At 38.1% G+C, this 19,347-nt stretch overlaps 1 protein-coding gene across 1 annotated transcript in view; it reads right to left on the minus strand.

The window, feature by feature from the left end:
• Positions 1-19,347, minus strand: part of AIDA (axin interactor, dorsalization associated) — a 46,343-nt gene that overhangs the window by 3,095 nt on the left and 23,901 nt on the right. Inside the window, exon 7 of the mRNA NM_001205634.1 lies at positions 1,412-1,534. Coding sequence (NP_001192563.1) covers positions 1,412-1,534 — 123 coding nt within the window. The remainder of the gene's footprint in view (positions 1-1,411; positions 1,535-19,347) is intronic.

A 19,347-nucleotide genomic window follows, 5' to 3' on the forward strand; every position in this document is an offset into this window, starting at 1 on the left:
TAATTTCTGGAGCCAGGAATCATCCAGTTTAATAAAATCTAACACAGACTCATTTAATGATCACTCAACTGTTTATGTATTATTCAACAGACCCATCTTAGGGACCTTCAAACAAGAGAGTATGTTTGATTACTTCAGTTCCTGAAGATATTTACATAAAACACATTTGAGTTCAACCATATGCAAAGGTAATATAATATCTATATTTCATTACTTTTTTTTGTATTTTACAAGTGTTCATTTTTGAGAGAGAGATTCAGTTTTATGAATGGCCTATCAAATAACCTAGTGTATAAATACTGTGCAGTAGACAGGCAGATGAGAGCCCACAGAACCAGAGGCTAAAGCATCAGAGCAGCAGTGCTGAGGATCATGGTGTTTTCATGTCAAAATTCTTCTTTGTTGCCAAAATCCTTTTTGCTTTTACTTGGTACTAATGAACCCATGGGTCTGAATGTTTCTATGATTGGTAAGCATTCTCTCCAGTTAATTTTAGTCCACATCTGTTTGATTTGTCTTAAACTGTAGGTTTATTAACTGTAGATTGAATTAACTACGCAGTTATTTCTGAATAACAGTATGACAGTTTCATTCCCAGTCACCCAATAATTATTTTTAAAAGACTGTTGAGTGCCTTACAAGTAAAGTGCTGTATAAAAACCTTAGCAATGACAAAAGAATTCAACCATTGCAGTTTCCCTCTTAAACCAACGATCAAAAAAGTTGTTTTCAAGGAATAAACAGTTTGCCAACTTGAACAGTAGAAAAAAACAAATCCTAGGAGTAATCATGCTTAATAATGACAGTGACATAGTTAAGAATTAAAAAATATATCACTTGTCTAATGTCCTGCAGGATATATTCAGGGTGCAGAGTTTATGTATGCGTCCTATTTCCCTATCTCCACTCATGATTCACTGAAGGCCGATTCTCATCCACCTCTGCACCGCCCTCCCATGTACAAACCTCTGTTGGACAGGAATGACAGGGCCTGAAGTGGAGGCACAGGAAAACAGAGAGCACTGGGCTTTGCAAAGAAAACCACACATCCTTGGAAAGTGGGGGGCCTTTCTTTAACTTGTTTCCTGAAGGATGTATCTACTATAAAAGACAGTGTGTCTGTGTAGTCAGCACCCTGATGGAATGTGGAAGAATAAAAAGACACACAAAGAGAAAAAACCAAAAGCAACTCTGAGTATAAGTTATGGATAGGAAAATATTTTCTGTAAATCTCTGACAAATGTTTGGAGAAGGAATGATGACTACATCTTCCCAGGATTTTGCCTCACTATAAAATGAACTAAATGAATTATCACAGATAAAACCCCCTCACAAACCCCCCAAAAGTCCCAAATGAGAAACAACACTTTAAAATTCACCAGAGAGAAGATAGGTATATGCAGTTACTGACCTTTTACACTAACTGTGATATAGGGATCAATGCATTGCCCGGCATCTTTCAGGCCAATTTTCTCAATCTTGATAGTGAGTAACGTCATTCCTGGTTCTGATGGCAACCTTGGTAATAAAGTACCTGGCAGCAGAGAAACAGCAATAAAAATGAGTTCCACCAATAATTCCAGGGTAAATATTTTAACAACATAGAGAAGATATTGCTTTGCTCTTAATTGGCTTAGTAACCTGGCAGGCATTATTCTGGTTACCAAAACTCCCAAACACTTGATGTTATTCTTTTCAAATTCTTAATTATACATAAAATATATCTATACTTCCATACTCCATATTTAACACGAAAGCATAAATTACTAACTCAAGTTTGTTAAAAATTCCACTCCAGGAAGCTGAATTACAAATTGCCATGTAATTAATAATGTATGTAATAGATTCATACAATATTTAAACTTCACATTTATTGCTATATATATAATATATCCCATATTTCAATGTGAAGTGGTAGAACAAAGACAGAAAAAGCTTTTTAAACATTTGTTACATTTTCCTAAAGCTTGAAAAATTTAATACCAGAATCAATCAACAAATCATTTACTATTAATGGAGGAAATAACTTATAACTTAATATTTATACATTTAATTGAATAACTTGACAGTCTCATTTCCCACTGCTTTCTTCATCCTATTCTTTATGATCTATTCTGTCAGAAATCAGTCCTGCTGAGAATGTTACATAAAACCACAAGAGCAACTGTATGTTTGAAATCTTTTCTATAAATTGATTAAAGTTTTTAACACTGAAAAACCACCCGAAATCACGTAAGAGCATTCCCCAGAGAGAAAACAGTATGAAGAAAGAAATCACCTGTACAGTTTGTTCATTTATCTCAAATAACTGGCAAGCAACAAATGCAAACAAAAGTTGATTCTAATATGTATACAGTACCAAAAATTATACAACCTAACATTTATAAAGGACATTAGCTGACATTCTTCACATTTCTATCCAACAATGTGTTATCCTGCTTTAATTTTTTTTAAGATTAAAAAAATTTATTTCCTTATTTTGGGCTGTGCTGGGTCTCATTGCTGCACGCTGGCTTTCTCTAGTGGCGAGCAGGGGCTACTCTCTGGCCACGGTGTGTGGGCTTCTCACTGCAGTGACTTCTCTCGTTGCAGAGCACAGGCTCTAGGCTGTGTGGGCTTCAGAAGCTGTGGTGCATGGGCTTAGGAGCTCCATGGCATGTGAGATCCTCCCAGACCAGGAATCAGACACGTGTCCTCTGCACTGTCAGGCAGATTCTTAACCACTGGACCACCTGGGAAGTCCTATCCTACTTTTAATGATTAAGTATTTGAAGTACATGAATCAATCAACTTACCACATTCAAAATACATTTAGTGACTGCAAACATGCTTGAGGGAATTTTAGAGGGCAATGAAAATGTTCTCAAATTGGATCAAACTGATAGATGCACAATATTACAGATTTATCAAGTCATTGAACTGTACACTTACAATGAGGGAATTTTAGGACATGAAAATTACTATAGAAATCTAAGAGTCTTAACTGGTAATACTTGGTTAAAGAAAATTTTGGCTAATGAAAAGGTACAAAGATAAAAAGCAAAAAACCAAAACGGGACATCACACCAGTATTTAATACCATTTCGGAAGTAACATTAACTTTCTCACGTGGAATATTTTGCCATATATCAACACACTTTCAATATTCACAGGTTTTCTTACACTAACGATAAAAGGTCTTTATTGCACCCACTTAACCATTTAAAAAATTTTTTTAATTGTGAATCTAACACATATTCAGAAAAGCAAATAAAATGAGTGCACAGCTTAATGAAAAGTTGGAAAGCAAGCATCTATGTAACCACCACTGAGGTCAAAACATAAAGCATGACCTCAGGAGCTCCCTTCTCTCCCCATCAAATGCTCTTTTGAATTCCTCCTCACCACCCTTTACAATCACTACTAAAAAGCATCCCTGTATAATTATGTTTTGCCTGCTTTTGAACTTTAGATTTATCAAACTGCTGTCAGTAGCTGTAATTTGTTCAGTTTTATAACTGTATAGTATATAGGTTGTATAAACATACCACAGTTTTTGTATCCATTCTTCTGTTGATATGCATTTGAGATGCTTCAAGTTTTTGGAAACTGTTAACAATGCTGCTGCTATAAACATTCTTGGACACATGAGCACACATTTCCAAAGGGAGGAATTACTGAGTCACATGGTGTAGTACCTCCATGTCTGCTATGTAATTACAAACTATTTTCCAAAATGAGTATGCCAATTTCTACTCAGAGTACAATTCCCATTGTCCCACATCCTCACTAATGCTTGGAGTTGTCAGATTCTTCTTTTTAGCCAATTCAGGTGTGGAGAAACACCAATTTAGGGTTTTTTTTTACATTTTTTAACTGGAGTACAATTGCTTTACAATGTTGTGTTGGTTTCTGCCGAACAAGAACATGAATCAGCCATAATTATATATTTATCCTCTCCTTTCTGAGCCTCCCATGGCCCCACCCCGGGTCATCACAGAGCAGCAGACTTGGCTCCCTGTGCAATACAGCAGATTCCTACCAGCTATCTATTTTACACATGACAGTAGATACATATATGTCAATGTTACTTTCTCAATTTGTCCCCAATCTAGTTTTAAGTATATTTTTCCAATGATTAATAAGGTTGAGCACCTTTTCATTTAAAAATAAGCATTTGGATTTCCCTTTTTCTGAAGTGTCTGTTCAATTATTTTCCCCACTTTACTATCAAAATACTTACCTTTCTCTTACTGATTTGTAGGCGTTCTCTAATATTCTGATATAAGCATTTTGTTGGATATTTTAATTTACATAATTTTTCAGTGGCTTCCCTTAAGGAAAAAAAACCTTTATATTCAATGGTAATATGTTCAGGAAAGATAGATATTACCAGCGTCCTAGGAGCCTGATCTGTGCCCCCAACACACACCCAGATCACTCTTTCTCCCAAAGAGACAACAGCTAGTCTCGACTTTTAACACCAATATTGGTCCTGCGTGTTTAGAATGCCTTTTCTGTTTATTCTAAATGCTAATGTACTCAAATCTCTCAGCCTCTAAATTCATTTATAGTCAGTGCTTTCTGTGTCCTATTCAAGAAATCTTACCCCACTCCAAGGTCATGAAGGTATTCTTATAAGAATGTTTTGCCATTCACATTTAATTATATAATCCAGGTAGAATTAATTTTTTACTATGGCATGTGGTAGGAGCCCAATCTCACTCATTTCACATCGACACTCAATTGTCCCAGCACTGCTTATTTCATAGACTGTCATCTTACCCAAGGATCTGCATTGACAATAAGTGGGTCTGTTTCCAGGCTCCCCATTCTTTCACTGGACTGTTTATCTTCGCATCACTACCACAAGTGTCTTGATAACTATAATTTTACAAAAGTCTCAACATTTGAATTCTCCCACCTTGACATTATTCTTCAAGTCTTAACTACTTTCAGCCCTTTGCATGTCCATGTAAATTATAACAAGAGCTGTCAAATTCTTAAAAAAAAAAAAAAAGCAAACAACAAAAACACTGTTAGGACTGTGGTGAAGTTCAGCTCAATTTTAGAAACAGTCCCATCTTTACAAATTGCTTCTTCCAACCCATGAACTGGAATATATCTCTCCACTGATTTAAGACTTCTTAATTTCTCTCAATAAATTTCTACTGTTTTCTTCAAATGGGTTTTATACTTCTTTTGTTGGATTTATTAAACTATGTTGTTATTTTCTGATACTATTATAAATGTCAAAATATTTCATTTTCTAATTTACAAACAATAAATGCTAGAGAAGGTGTGGAGGAAAGGGAAGCCTCTAGCACTGTTGATGGGAATGTAAACTGATACAGCCACTATACAGAAAAGTATGGAGATTACTTAAAAAATCAGAAATAGAGCTATTATATGACCCAACTATCCCACTACTGGGCATATATCCTAAGAAAATCGTAACTAAAAGAGACACATGTACCCCAGTGTCCCCTGCAGCACTATTTACAACAGCTAGGACATGGAAGCAACCTAGATGTCCACTGACAGATAAATGGATAAAGAAGTTGTGGTACATATATACAAAAGAATATTACTCAGCCACAAAAAGAACGCATTTGAGTCAGTTGTAATGAGGTGGATGAACCTAGAGACTATTATACAGAGTGAAGTAAGTCAGAAAGAAAAATAAATATTGTATATTAATGCATAAATATGGAATCTAGAAAGATGGTACTGATGAAGCTATTTGCAGGGCAGCAATGGAGACACAGAGAGAGAGAACAGACTTACGGACACAGTGGGGAAGGAGAGGGTGGGGCGAATGGAGAGAGTAGCAGGGAAACATATACATTACCATATGTAAAAGAGCCAGTGGAAATTTCCTGTATGATGCAGAGCTCAACTCCTGGGCTCTGTGACAACCTAGAAGGTTGGGATGGGGTGAGAGATGGGAGGAGGTTCAAGAGGGAGGAAACGTATGTGTACCTATGACAGATTCATGTTGATGTATGGCAGAAACCAACACAATACTGTAAAGCAATTATCCTCCAATTAAAAATAAATTTAAAATATATCTCATTTTCTAAGCAACTGTTGCTTGCTTATAGAGATAAAATCCTTTTTTTGGTACGTAATTTTCAAAAATCAAGCTATGATTGACATACAATATATCAGTTTCAGGTACACAATGTAATGATTTGCTACTTGTATACTGTAAAATGATCACAGTAAGTGTACAGAATTTGTTCTTATGTACAGATTTCACATCCAGGAACTCTGTTATTATTTCTCTGATATACTTTGTTACTATTTCTATTGATCTATCTATGCAAAAGGTGGTTTTGTATGTTCTACATATATATTCATAAAACCTACAAATAATTTTTATCTATATTTCTGTTTTTGGTCCTAGTGCACTGGCTAAGACTTCTAGAATGTTGATGGAAAGAGGATATAGTAAACACGTTTTGTTCTTGATCTAAAAAGGAATGCTAAAGGACGATTTTGGCTCAAAGCATCCTTTAGAAAACATCCAGTGAAGTGTTCTGTTTTTAGCCTGCTAGAATTTTTAAAAATCAAGAAGAGACTTAAAGGAATTTTTAAAATAACTTTTATTTATTAATATTTTTAATTTTGACTGTGCTGGGTCTTCACTGCTGTGCAGGCTACTCTCCAGTTGTGGCGCGAGGGCTTCTCACTGTGGTGGCTTCTCGTTTTGGAGCACAGGCTCTAGAGTATGCGGGCTCCAGCAGTTGTGGTTCCCAGGCTCTAGACAACAGGCTCAATAGTTGTGACACATGGGCACGTGGGATCCTCCTGGGCCATGGACTGAACCCATCTCTCCTGTACCGGCAGGCAGATTCTTTACCACTGAGCCACCAGGAAGTCCAAGAAGAGATTTATTCAGAAAATTATGAGATATTCCTCCTTATTCTGCCAATGTGAATTGCCTTGATATACTTTACTTATATAACAACATATTCTGAAAAATCATCAGTTCATGGAGATTTTCCTAACTATTATCTATAGTATACGATAGTGTTACTCAGCCAACCTACATATGGCAGTTAGTTGGTTCTAGTACTTTATTATTACAGATTATACAGAAATAAACAACCTGGTACATATGCAAAGTTTTCTTCATATTACTGGAGGTATATCTTGAGAATAAATTCCTGAAGTGAGATTGCTGGACCTGAGAATAAATGTGTATTTCTGTTGTTACTGTTAAATCATCCTGAACTCCCCTTCAAAGGGACTGTATTATTTTGTACTTCCACCAGCAGTGGATGAAAATCTGTCATCCTCAGAGTTAATGTAGTTCTAGAGTATCTCTTCCCATGTTTAAGAACTGTTTGTACATCTTTGTATGTCTGTATGTGTGTGTACTGTCTACTCATGTTTTTTGCTCAGACTTTAAATATGCCTGTGGTCTTTGTTGATGCAACTCAAACTTTTTACTTCTATTATTAAGGATGTTAGGCCCTTGTCTTTTTTACTTTGATTATGGGGTTTTTTTTTTCTTTCTTTTTTTGACAGTGAAAAGTGGTTTCTTATCCAATATCCAAAGTCAATGACAGATTTTCTTTCTTTGAGACTGTTTCTCCCAGTTCAGTTCAGTTGTTCAGTTGTGTCTGACACTTTGAGACCCTATAGACTGCAGCATGCCATCACCAACTCCCAGAGCTTGTTCAAACTCATGTCCATCAAGTTGGTGATGCCATCCAAACATCTCATCCTCTGTCGTCCCCTTCTCCTCCTGCCTTCAATCTTTCCCAGCATCACGGTCTTTTCCAATAAGTCAGTTCTTCGCATCAGGTGGCCAAAGTACTGGAGCTGCAGCTTCAGTCCTTCCAACTGAATATTCAGGAGTGAGTTCCTATAGGATGGACTGGTTTGATCTCCTTGCAGTCCAAGGGACTCTCAAGAGTCTTCTCCAAAACCACAGTTCAAAAGCATCAATTCTTCCACACTCAGCTTTCTTTATGGTCCAACTCTCACATCCATACATGACTAAGGGAAAAACCATAGCTTTGACTATACGGACCTTTGTTGGCAAAGCAATGTCTCTGCTTTTTAATATGCTATCTAGGTTTGTCATAGATTTTCTTCCAAGGAGCCAAGTGTCGTTTAATTTTACGGCTGCAGCCACCATGTTTTTCCTAACTGAACATTAAAACTAGTTTTACTTTTGGATGAATTAGTTTCATAATCTATAATCATCTAGCTCTTTTAGTTGAAGTGAGTCAATGGGATGACATTTCTTTCCTTGTTACCAGCAAACTCTTCTGCCTCAGACCACATTAAAATCTAACTGGTAAATATATTTCTAACAATGCAATACAAAGGCAGTGATTTCAAGCTGAAAGACTATCTGCAAGTTGACTATAATTGAAGACTACAAATGATATAGAACGGTAACTATTCAAGCTATTTCATGACAGTTTCCAAGATGCTCTCTCCCTGTATCACTAACTACTACACACTCTGAGTCTCAGTTCCAGCTAGATTACCTGTGCTGAAATCCCTTAGCCTTTTTTTGTTCATCCATAATTTTTAAGAAAAAATTCTTAAAGAGATGGGATACCCAGATCACCTTACCTGTCTCCTGAGAAACCTGTATGTGGGTCAAGAAGCAACATTTAGAACCAGACACGGAACAGCTGTCTGGTTTAGAATTGGGAAAGGAGTGTGACAAGGCTGCTGTATATTGTCACCCTGCTTATTTAACTTATCTGCAAAGTACATCATGCAAAATGCTAGGCTAGATGAAACACAAGGTGGAATGAAGACTGCCGGGAGAAATAGCAGTAACTTCAGATATGCAGCTAACACCACCATTATGGCAGAAGGTGAAAAGGAACTGGGGAGTCTCTTGATGAAAGTGAAAGAGGAGAGTGAAAAAGCTGGCTTAAAAATCAACATTCAAAAAAACGAAGATCATGGCAAGCAGTCCCATCACTTCATGGCAAATAGATGGGGCAACAATGGAAACAGTGTTTCCAACAATGGAAACTTTATTTTCCTGAGATCCAAAATCACTGTGGATGGTGACTGTAGCTATGAAATTAAAAGGCACTTGCTCCTTGGAAGAAAGAACAAACTCTATGACAAACCTAGAGAGTATATTAAAAAGCAGAGGTGTCACTTGGCTGACAAAGGTCTATATAGTCAAAGCTATGGTTTTCCCAGTAGTCATGTAGATACGGGAGGTGGACCATAAAGAAGGCTGTGCTGAAGAATTGATGCTTTTTAATTACAGTGCTGGAGAAGACTCTTGAGAGTCTCTTGGACTTCAAGAAGATCAAACCAGTCAATCCTAAAGGAAATTAACCCTGAGTATTCATTGGAAGGACTGATGATGAAACTGAAGCTCTAATACTTTGTCCACCTGATGTGAAGAGCCAACTCACTGGAAAAGACCCTGATGCTGGGAAAGACTGAAGGCAAGAGAATAAGAGGGCAGCAGAGGATGAGATGGTTAGACAGCATCATCAACTCAATGGACATGAATCTGAGCAAACTCCAGAAGAAACTGGAGGACAAAAGAGCCTGGCATGCTGCAGTTCACGGGGTCACAGTCAGACATGACTGAGCGACTCAACAACAACAACATCTCTAACCATAGTTATGTACTGTCGGCTTTGTCTTATTGACTGCATATTAAGCAACTTGAAAGACAAATCTGGATAATGGTATTGAATTGTGTGGTATTGGTAATATACAGATCTTTTAAAAATGAATTTTGAATTTCACAGCTCTAAAGGTTATATTATGTTCTAGTAGACAAATGGCTAGACAATATATATAATACATATATATACAGATGCACTGTCTTACATGACAGGTGCGTGAAAGAAGATAAAATAATAGTATAATACCACACCAGCTATAGCTCCTGGGTTACATGAGAAAGGTAGCATGTTTGTGTACCAAAAGTAAAACCATATGATAATTAGACATCAAAGCACTACGTTAAAAGATGTCTAAATGTAAAACTGAAATATTCAACTATATAAAGTAATATGAGAAAAAGTAATTACACTCATAAAACGAAGACTATAATCAGGATAAGAAATGACCATACACGATCTGGTATAAACTAAGCTTTTCCAACTAGAACTAACTAATTTGCTCTTAGTTCTAGGAAAAGGATCAAAAATAACAAATGCTCTTCTATGTGAAAGTGCTGCATAAATAACAAATATTCAACACTTACAGAACACTTACTATGTGCCAGGCACTGTTCTAATTCTTTGTATGTATCAACTAATTTAATCCACATAAGAACTCTGACATAGGTGTTAATGTCAGTCCCATTTACTTAGAAGTGAAACTGAGATCCAGAAAAGTTAAGTAACCTGTTCTCTATTACACAGTAGTCTGGTCCTAGAGTACATGTTTTTAACCACCTTGTCTCATTTGCCATTTTTGTAATTTAATTGTCCATAAAGCCAATAAAGGCTAAAAAAAGAGGGGCTTTCCTGGTACTCAACAGGCAAAGAATCCCCCTGCAATGCAGGAGACCTCGGTTCAACTCCTGGGTCAGGAAGATCCCCTGGAGAAGGGATAGACAACCCACTCCAGTATTCTTGGGTTTCCCTGGTAGTTCAGATTGTAAAGAATTCACCTTCAATGCAGAAGACCTGGGTTTGATCCCTGGGTTGGGAAGATCCCCTAGAGGAGGGCATGGCAACCCACTCCAGTATTCTTGCCTGGAGAATCTCCGCCTGAGGGCTACAGTCCATGGGGTCGCAGAGAGTCAGACATGAGCAACTAAGCACATCACAGCCTAAAAAGGTACTGCGGGATAGTCTCTACCTTAAGGTCGTTAACGTAAGCTCTTTGCCACGTACATGTTTACAGGCTCTGAGGATTAGCATATGCACATCTTTGGGGGGCCATTACTTCCACCTCACTTTTCAATACAGAAAACTCTGTGCTACAGCTAACTGTCCAAAGCAGGATTTCTCAACCAGGGTTCTGGAGAATGCTAGGGAAGTGCTGGTGCTGTGGCTTGGCAGCTCCATCAAAGATAGTGATCAAGGGTAAGCACCATCTAAACTTTGTGCGCTTAGCAACACAGGTTCACTGTGATGGTCGGAGACTGGGCCATCCCTACTGCAACTTTATTCCAGGTCTCTGAGCCTCATATGGTGGTGGGCAGTAAGATCATGTTCTTTCGGCTGGATCTATTTTTAGCTTTTTATGCGAGACAGGGGCAGCCTTTGGCAGCTGGTAAGCTCCACTCTGCAAGGAGGAAGGCAGCCTGATGATGTCAGTGTCTTCTGATTGGCCCCAACCTCCACCTGGAGCAAACGTGTCCTACTGCTTTCAAAGAAAAGTAGAGGGAATTATTTGATTCAGTGTGGCTTCTGAAGAAGAGCTATGAGTTAGAAGAACAGGATCCAAGCTGAAGCCTACAGATAATTCTGGCAAGGTAACAAGAGTGAATCATAAGCTCCAGGGCCATTTTATTGTGCTAGAGCCCCAAAGCCCATCTCGGTGATGAAAGCTATTTATCAGTAGTCTATATCTGGACTGATATTCCAGTTGTCCTACTCCACTGTGCATCAACTGTGGAAAATAATTTATGAATGCAGCTATGCTGGTGGTTTAGTCGCTAAGCCATGTCTGGCTCTTTGCGACCCAATGGACTGTAGCCTGCCAGGCTCCTCTGTCCGTGGGATTCTCCAGGCAAGAATACTGAAGTGGGTTGCCATGCCCTCCTCCAGGGGATCTTTCTGACCCAGGGATCTAACCCACATCTCTTATGTCTCCTGAGTTGGCAAGTGGATTCTTTACCACTAGCACCACCTGGGAAGCCCAAGATTCAGGGTAAGAAATTAAAAATGCTCTACTTTTTACATTTCTTCAATAATAAGCTGACATTGATGACATTTCATGTGATCCTGAAGGTTTTGTGATAAACATAACTTCTCTATTGAGTCTCCAGGTTTAGTCAATCAATGTCATGTAGCATTTGTGAGTTCTATAAAAGGTGGTGAAAGTCAAGAAAACTCCTGCTGCAAAGGCCCCAAACAAGTCAAGGTCAAATGGATTCAATGTCCAGTCTTTATCTCTGTCTCTGAAGAACTTTTCTGAGGTGTCCATTAACAGTTGGCCCCCCTCCTGTAGAAGGAGAACACCCTGACATGTCACAACTCATGGCTTTCTTCACAGAGAGATGTTGCTGTCAAAACTGTTGCAGATGAAATATAAAGTAGTTGTGGCTGCTGCTAAGTCGCTTCAGTCGTGTCCGATTCTGTGCGACCCCAGAGACAGCAGCCCACCAGGCTCCTCTGTCCCTGGGATTCTCCAGGCAAGAATACTAGAGTGGGTTGCCATTTCCTTCTCCAATGCATGAAAGTGAAAAGTGAAAGTGAAGTCGCTAAGTCATGCCCGACTCTTAGCGACCCCATGGACTGCAGCCTACCAGGCTCCTCTGTCCATGGGATTTTCCAGGCAAGAGTACTGGAGTGGGGTGCCATTATCACAAAAATAGCCAAGTTTATTAAACAAAGAGAAATTGTACTCCAGAATTAACAAACAAAAAATGGGTGAAAATGTCTGATCTAACAGCTCTCGGCTGACTGTATTATAGCCTCTATATGGAGGTGGGGGGGGTGGCAGTGTGCCAGGCATCAAATCCCCAGACTGCTGGTGCAATGTCCAGCAATGGGTACCATCTCCCGCCTGCAGCTGGCATCAGGAGAAGTGGAGCAGCAGCTGTGGCCCCTCATTCCATACCTACAACTGCTCTGTCCCAAGGGAAAATGATAACACTGCAGATCCTGGCATGAGAAGGAGCTCCTCACATGGAGTGGTTCTCTGTGAGGGGCCAAGACACTCTGGACAAGAAAGATTATGGAGAACCAGACTAGGAATAGACTGCCTGCCCAGGGACCAGGAGTCTGTGTGGTTAACTCCACAGAAGAAAGCAAAGGTTACAAGGAAACTGAAGTCAGTGAACTCCGTAAGACCCTGTCCTCATATGATTTCTCCTTCTGGCCTAAAACAGAAAATGGCATGATGGTCTTTGCTCCAAAAAAGTAGTACATCATCACCCAGACAAGAATCCTAAAGAGGCGATGCCTTTTTAGAAAATTACTGAGGATTACATCTTTTGAAAAACATGGTGATTTCAATGTGCTTACTGAGTTCATTTTACTTGCTTGACATTTTATGTCATATTGTACAGATGTTCCCACAGGCATCGGTTCTACAGTGAGAGGTGAATTGGTCCTTATTTTGCCTTGGTGATCTGGAAATTAAATATCACTAGCAAAAAGTAGATTAAATGTTTATCCACACTTAGAGCAGAGTTCAATCAAGTGTTCAAAATGTAGACTGAGCAATATCATATATTTATGTGATAACACATTTAATCTTAGTTTTCTTTGCTTTAGATTTATCATACTTGTAACTAAACTCACATATCTAGTACTATTGACAGATTCTCTGTCATCCAATTTTTTAAGTGCACATTTCTTCATGCTGCTAAAGTGTAATTTTTAAAAGGACATGCTGCTGCTGCTGCTGCTAAGTCACTTCAGTCGTGTCCAACTCTGTGCGACCCCATAGACGGCAGCCCACTAGGCTCCTCTGTCCCTGGGATTCTCCAGGCAAGAACCCTGGAGTGGGTTGCCATTTCCCTCTACAATGCATGAAAGTGAAAAGTGAAAGTGAAGTCGCTCAGTTGTGCCTGACTCTTAGCGACCCCATGGACTAGGCCTACCGGCTCCTCCGTCCATGGGATTTTCTAGGCAAGAGTACTGGAGTACAGTGCCATTGCCTTCTCCATAAAAGGACATATATGATAATATTTTGCATTTAGGTAGCATTTTTTCTTTCAAGAAAAATTATTTAGTTATTTGAGGATAATCTTAAACACAATTTAAGGTAACAATATTGATCAAACTGGCCACAATATTTGGTAGATAGGTAACACATTAAATGTGTCTTCAAATTCTGGCTATAGATAATCTTTACAACTGATATTGGATATAGATAAAGCTATGGAGCCACTTATTTGTTTTGAAATGCTGAATTTAGTATAGAGGCAGAAATTGTGGTAAAATATTAAAATACATACACAATTTCTTTTAGCTAGTAATTTATTGTTTAGCAGTTGAGGAACATAGGTTCCTTTAAGCTTTCAAGGAAAACAGTTTGGGGTTTCCCTGTTGGCTCAATGGATAGGAATCTGCCTGCCAATGCAGGGGATACAGGTTCAATCCTTGATCCACGAAGATCCCACATGCTGTGAAGCAACTAAGCCCCGCACCGCAGCTACTGAGCCTGTGCTCCAGAGCCCGGGAGCTGCAACTGCTGAACCCAGGTGCCCAGAGCCTGTGCTCGACAACAAGAGAAGCCATTGCAACAAGAAGTCTGCACACTGCATCTAGCGAGTAGCCCTCACTCTCCGGAACTAGAGAACAGCCTACCATGCACAGCCAAAAATAGATAATTTACAGAAAAAAAGAAAGAAAAGAGAAAGAGTTTGAAAACCCATATAAGATGCTTGTTCATTTTTAAAACTGTTTTAAAATTTTGGGGAAAAAAATCCTTAATGGCCATTATCATTCAAATAATAAATTAAAATCATACCTGCTTGAAGTTGTTCACATACATTAAGAGTATATCAACTGTCACTATACCTAATTTTGGAAAAAAAATTAATAAACACACGAAATCTGGAAGGAGCCAGTGGGCATGTGTTTCATGTTAGAAATGCTAGTTTAAACAGGGCAATCCATCATTCCCTACAGGAAGCAATGAAGAGTTCCTCACAGGTGTCTGAGTCAAAAGGCTGAACTGCAGAGTACTTTTAAGAAAGAGTAAGCTAGATGTTGCTGGGTGCTTTGAAGGTGAAGGCTGCAAAATGTAATCTACTTAACAGACATCTCATATGACTTAGTCTCTGCAAAACTCTAAAGAAAACCCTTTAATTTCAAGTGACAGGATTCTTGCATTTAAAAGAAAAAAAAAGCCGTAGAAGGAAATCTTGAAATGTTTCCGAACCTGCTTAAGCTTGAAAGTGAGAAAAAATATTAATATCAGTAAGTCTCAAACCTTATTAAAAACTAGCCTGGAGAAAGAAAGAACAAAATCAAAGAGTATTTTCTTTTGCTTTATATACAAGGGCTTCTCAGATGGTGCTGGTGGTAAAGAACCCACCTGACAATGTAGGAGACAGAAGAGACATGGGTTCAATCCCTCGGTCTGAATATCCCCTAGAGGAGGGCATGGCAACCCCCTCCAGTATTCTTGCCTGGAGAATCCCACGGACAGAGGAGCCTGGCGGGCTACAGTCCATGGGGCTGCACAGAGTCGGATACGACTGAACAGACTTAGCACACACATAAACAAATAAATGCCTGGGTAAGGAATGCTTTCTCTGATTCTTCTCTCCAGTTTGAGAACTTGAGACTCTGGGAGAAGATAAAGAACTTTGTAAGCTCTGACCTAAGCATACTCTTAAGATGATATTCACCGCTGTGCCCCGAGGCATGCTCTGGATTTCTATGAAAGAAGGATGCCTGATATCCACAAGAAAGCAATGAACAGTTTGCTGCAATTTGCAACTTCTTATACTTGTGAGCAAGAAAAACCTCATTTCAGCTAAAAATGAAATCCATGTTTGCTTCTCTCAAGTTCAACTCAGAACTGAGTATTTGTACAGCAAAAACCATGCACAGGTTTCACAATGAAGAGGTAAATTTCCTTATTTTCAGCTTCAAAAATAAACATGTTTTATGCACGATTAAGTCTAAGAGCTAAAGAAACTAACACATTTGTGAAAATTTTGAAACTAAGCCTATATTTGAGTTTAATCATGTCATTCAGTAAGAAAGTGTTTGTTTTTTTAAATCTTGAAAATTTTGTCTTCGTCTATTCATATTTCTTGGGCTTATGATTTTAATAGCTTTATATTCATACTGGCAAATTTTCAGGCCAATAAACAGGTTGTACATTTACATCCTTGATTTAAAATCTACCAAGCCTACCTTTCAAACATAAAGGAAATCAGTCCTGAATATTCACTGGAAGGACTGATGCTGAAGCTGAAATTCCAATACTTTGGCCACCTGATGTGAAGAACTGAATCACTGGAAAAGACCCTGATGCTGGGAAAGATTGAAGGCGGGAGGAGAAGGGGATGACAGAGTATGAGACAGTTGGATGGCATCACCAACTTGATGGACATGAGTTTGAGCAAGCTCCGGGAGTTGGTGATGGACAGGGAAGCCTGGCGTGCTGCCATCCATGTGGTCACAAAGAGTCAGACATAACTGAGTGATTGAACTGAAGCCTACCTTTAGAAAAATTAAACTCTATTTTGGCTCAAGCCAATTATTTAACAAAAATTTATGTTTTCTATATGAATTTTTAAATTTTTGAAAAGGAAAGAGATGAATATTAAAAAGAAAGATAATACCTACCCCCTACTCCCCACCTACCCCAATTAAAGGTTGGTTAAAAAGTCACTTTCTATTTGAAATGGGAAAAACCTATTCTGGGTCACAAATTCCATTCCTTATTCCTCTTTAGCCTAACAGCAGTGGTGGTTAACACAACTGTACACATTTATCAACAAGCATAAACCTGCACGCTAAAAAGGGTGAATTCTGTATATAAAATAGAATCTCATAGCCTTGACTTTTTAAACAAATCCCAAGAACTTATAATTCAATAAATTATATAGAAACAAAGATAATAAATAAAAAGAAAAAAACCACAACAATTTCTAGAACCATCTTGCCATCAAAATGCAGACACAGCCTGGGCATCACTGAAATCTTGGATTCTCTCAGTGTAACAAGGAAAAGAAAATGTTTCCTGCTTTCCAGTTAAGTAAAAAGTTAAATGCCATCTTGCTACGTCAATGAATATTATTTTAAAAGTTATTTTTTAATGACACTTATGGCTCAGATGATAAAGAATCTGCCTGCAATGTGGGAGACCCAGGTTCAATCCCTGGGTCAGGATGATCCCCTGGAGAAGGGAATTGCTACCCACTCCAGTATTCCTGCTTGGAGAATTCCATGGACAGAGGCTACAAGCCATGGGGTCACAAGGAGTTGGACACTACTGGGCAACCGACACTAACACATAGGCCCTGAACAATAATGATTCCAAACTAAATACAGTTAATTAAACTACATGTGCTTTTTTGAAAAAGAAATTCAGAGACTAGAAGGATTCAGTAAGCTTTCTCTACCTCTGAAATGCATTATCACAATACTATATCAGAATACAAAAATCTATGAAGTTTAGGTTTAATCTTACATAGCAAATGGATTTAATTTATGGTAAAAGTTTCTTTCAACTCAGCAATCTGAAACCCATAAAAATCTTGATATGTCTGTATAGCAAATACGTGATTTGACAACCAAATCAGATAGAAATTTATAGTAGTGGAAGCTTCAGCAATTACAATACATGGGTTGAAAACAGAATTACAACTATTTAGTTAAATAAAACAGCAAGAAAATTTCTTTCACAATCTCAGCAATTTTGACATTTTCTGCATATATAACAAAAGCAAGAAAAATACATCTCTCTTCATAAAGTAAGTATATTAGGAATAATGCCCTTATACTGAAAAATACATTAACAATAATAGCTATGATCGACAGTAATTTTCCCAGTAATCCTATACTGTAGTATTGTTCCCTCCACTGAAAGGTGATGAGGATGAAAATAACCACCTCACTAATATTCAGCATATGACAGGGACTGGGCTAAAAGCTTTATATGCAGTAACTTATTTAATCTTCACAGGAACCTTATGAGGTAGGCATGATTATCAATTCATTTTATAAATAAAAGAGAAATTGAAGTTCAAACTGGTTTAAGAATAGGTGCAACCAGGACTTCTCTGGTGGTCTAGTGTTTAAGGCTCCTCTGTCCCAATGCGGGGTGGGGGTAGAGGGGGCAGGTTTGATCCCTGGTCAGGGAACTAGATTCCATACGCCGCAACTAAGAGTTCATACGCCAAAACTAAGAGTTTGCATGCCACAACTAAAGATCCTGCATGCTGCAACTAAGACCCTACACAGCCAAATAAACAAATAACAAAAATGAAAAAAAAAAAAAGAAACAGAACAGGTGCAACTAGTAATGTACTAAGATTAGACTCAAGCCCCGTGTCTGTTGGTTTGAACCTACACTGCTTCCACCCCATAACGCCTCCACCCCAAGGGGCATAATAAACACTGAAATGGTACTATTATTATTGTATTACTTTATTGCACTTGACAGATATTGCATTTTTTACAAACGGAACATTTGTGGTAACCCTGTGTCAAGCAAGTCTACTGGTGCCATTTTTCTAACAGCATTTGTTCACCTCGTGGCTCGGTGTCACATTTTGATAATTCTTGCAATATTTCAAACTTTTTCATTATTTTTATATTTGTTATAGTGACTGATGACCTGTGATCTCTGATGTTACTATTGTTAATTGCAGATGTAGCAGAATTAACAAGAGAACTAGAATAAGATGTGGACCCTGAAGATGTGACTGGATTGTTCCAATTTCCTAAAACTTTAACTGATGAGGACTGCTTTGTATAGATGAACAAAGAAAGTGCTTTCTCAAGATGGAATCTACTCCTGGTAAGGATGCCATGAAGACTATTAAAATGACAACAAAAAATTTAGAATGTTATGCAGAGTTAGTGGATAAACAGTGGCAAGACTTGAGAATTGACTCCAATTTTGAAAGAAGTTCTATGATGGGTGAAATGCTATAAACAGCACTGCATGCTACAGAGAAACGTGAAAGGAAGAGTCAATCTAGAGGGCAAACTGCATTGCTGTCTTAGTTTAAGAAGTTGTCACAGCTACTCCAACCTTCAGCAACCAGCACCCTGATGTCAGCAGCCATCAACACAAGACCCTCTAACAGCAAGAAAGTTGTGACTAGCTAAAGCCTCAGATGATGATTAGCATTTTTTAGCAATAAAGTATTTTTTATAGCACAGGGAACTAGTCAATATCTTGTAATAACCTATAATGGAAAATAATCTGAAAAATAATATATGTGCATCACTTTGCTGTGTACCTGAAGCACTGTAAATCAACTATACTTCAATAAAAAATATATACAATGAAATACAAAAAAATTTTTTAGACATAATGCTTATCACACACTTAACAGACTACTGTATATGTAACTTTTACATGCACTGGGAAACCAAAAAATTCGTGTGACTTGCTTTCTTGCAATATTCACTTTATTGTCATCTGGAACTGAACCTGTAGTATTACCAAGGTCTGCCTGTACTTTTGTTACCAAGAAAGTTATCAGGATAACACATAAATTGTATCTAGCTGTATTTTAAAGCTTTTGGAGTCTATTAT

The sequence above is a fragment of the Bos taurus genome, chromosome 16 (assembly GCF_002263795.3).
Source record: "Bos taurus isolate L1 Dominette 01449 registration number 42190680 breed Hereford chromosome 16, ARS-UCD2.0, whole genome shotgun sequence".
Classification (NCBI taxonomy): Eukaryota; Metazoa; Chordata; class Mammalia; order Artiodactyla; family Bovidae; genus Bos; species Bos taurus.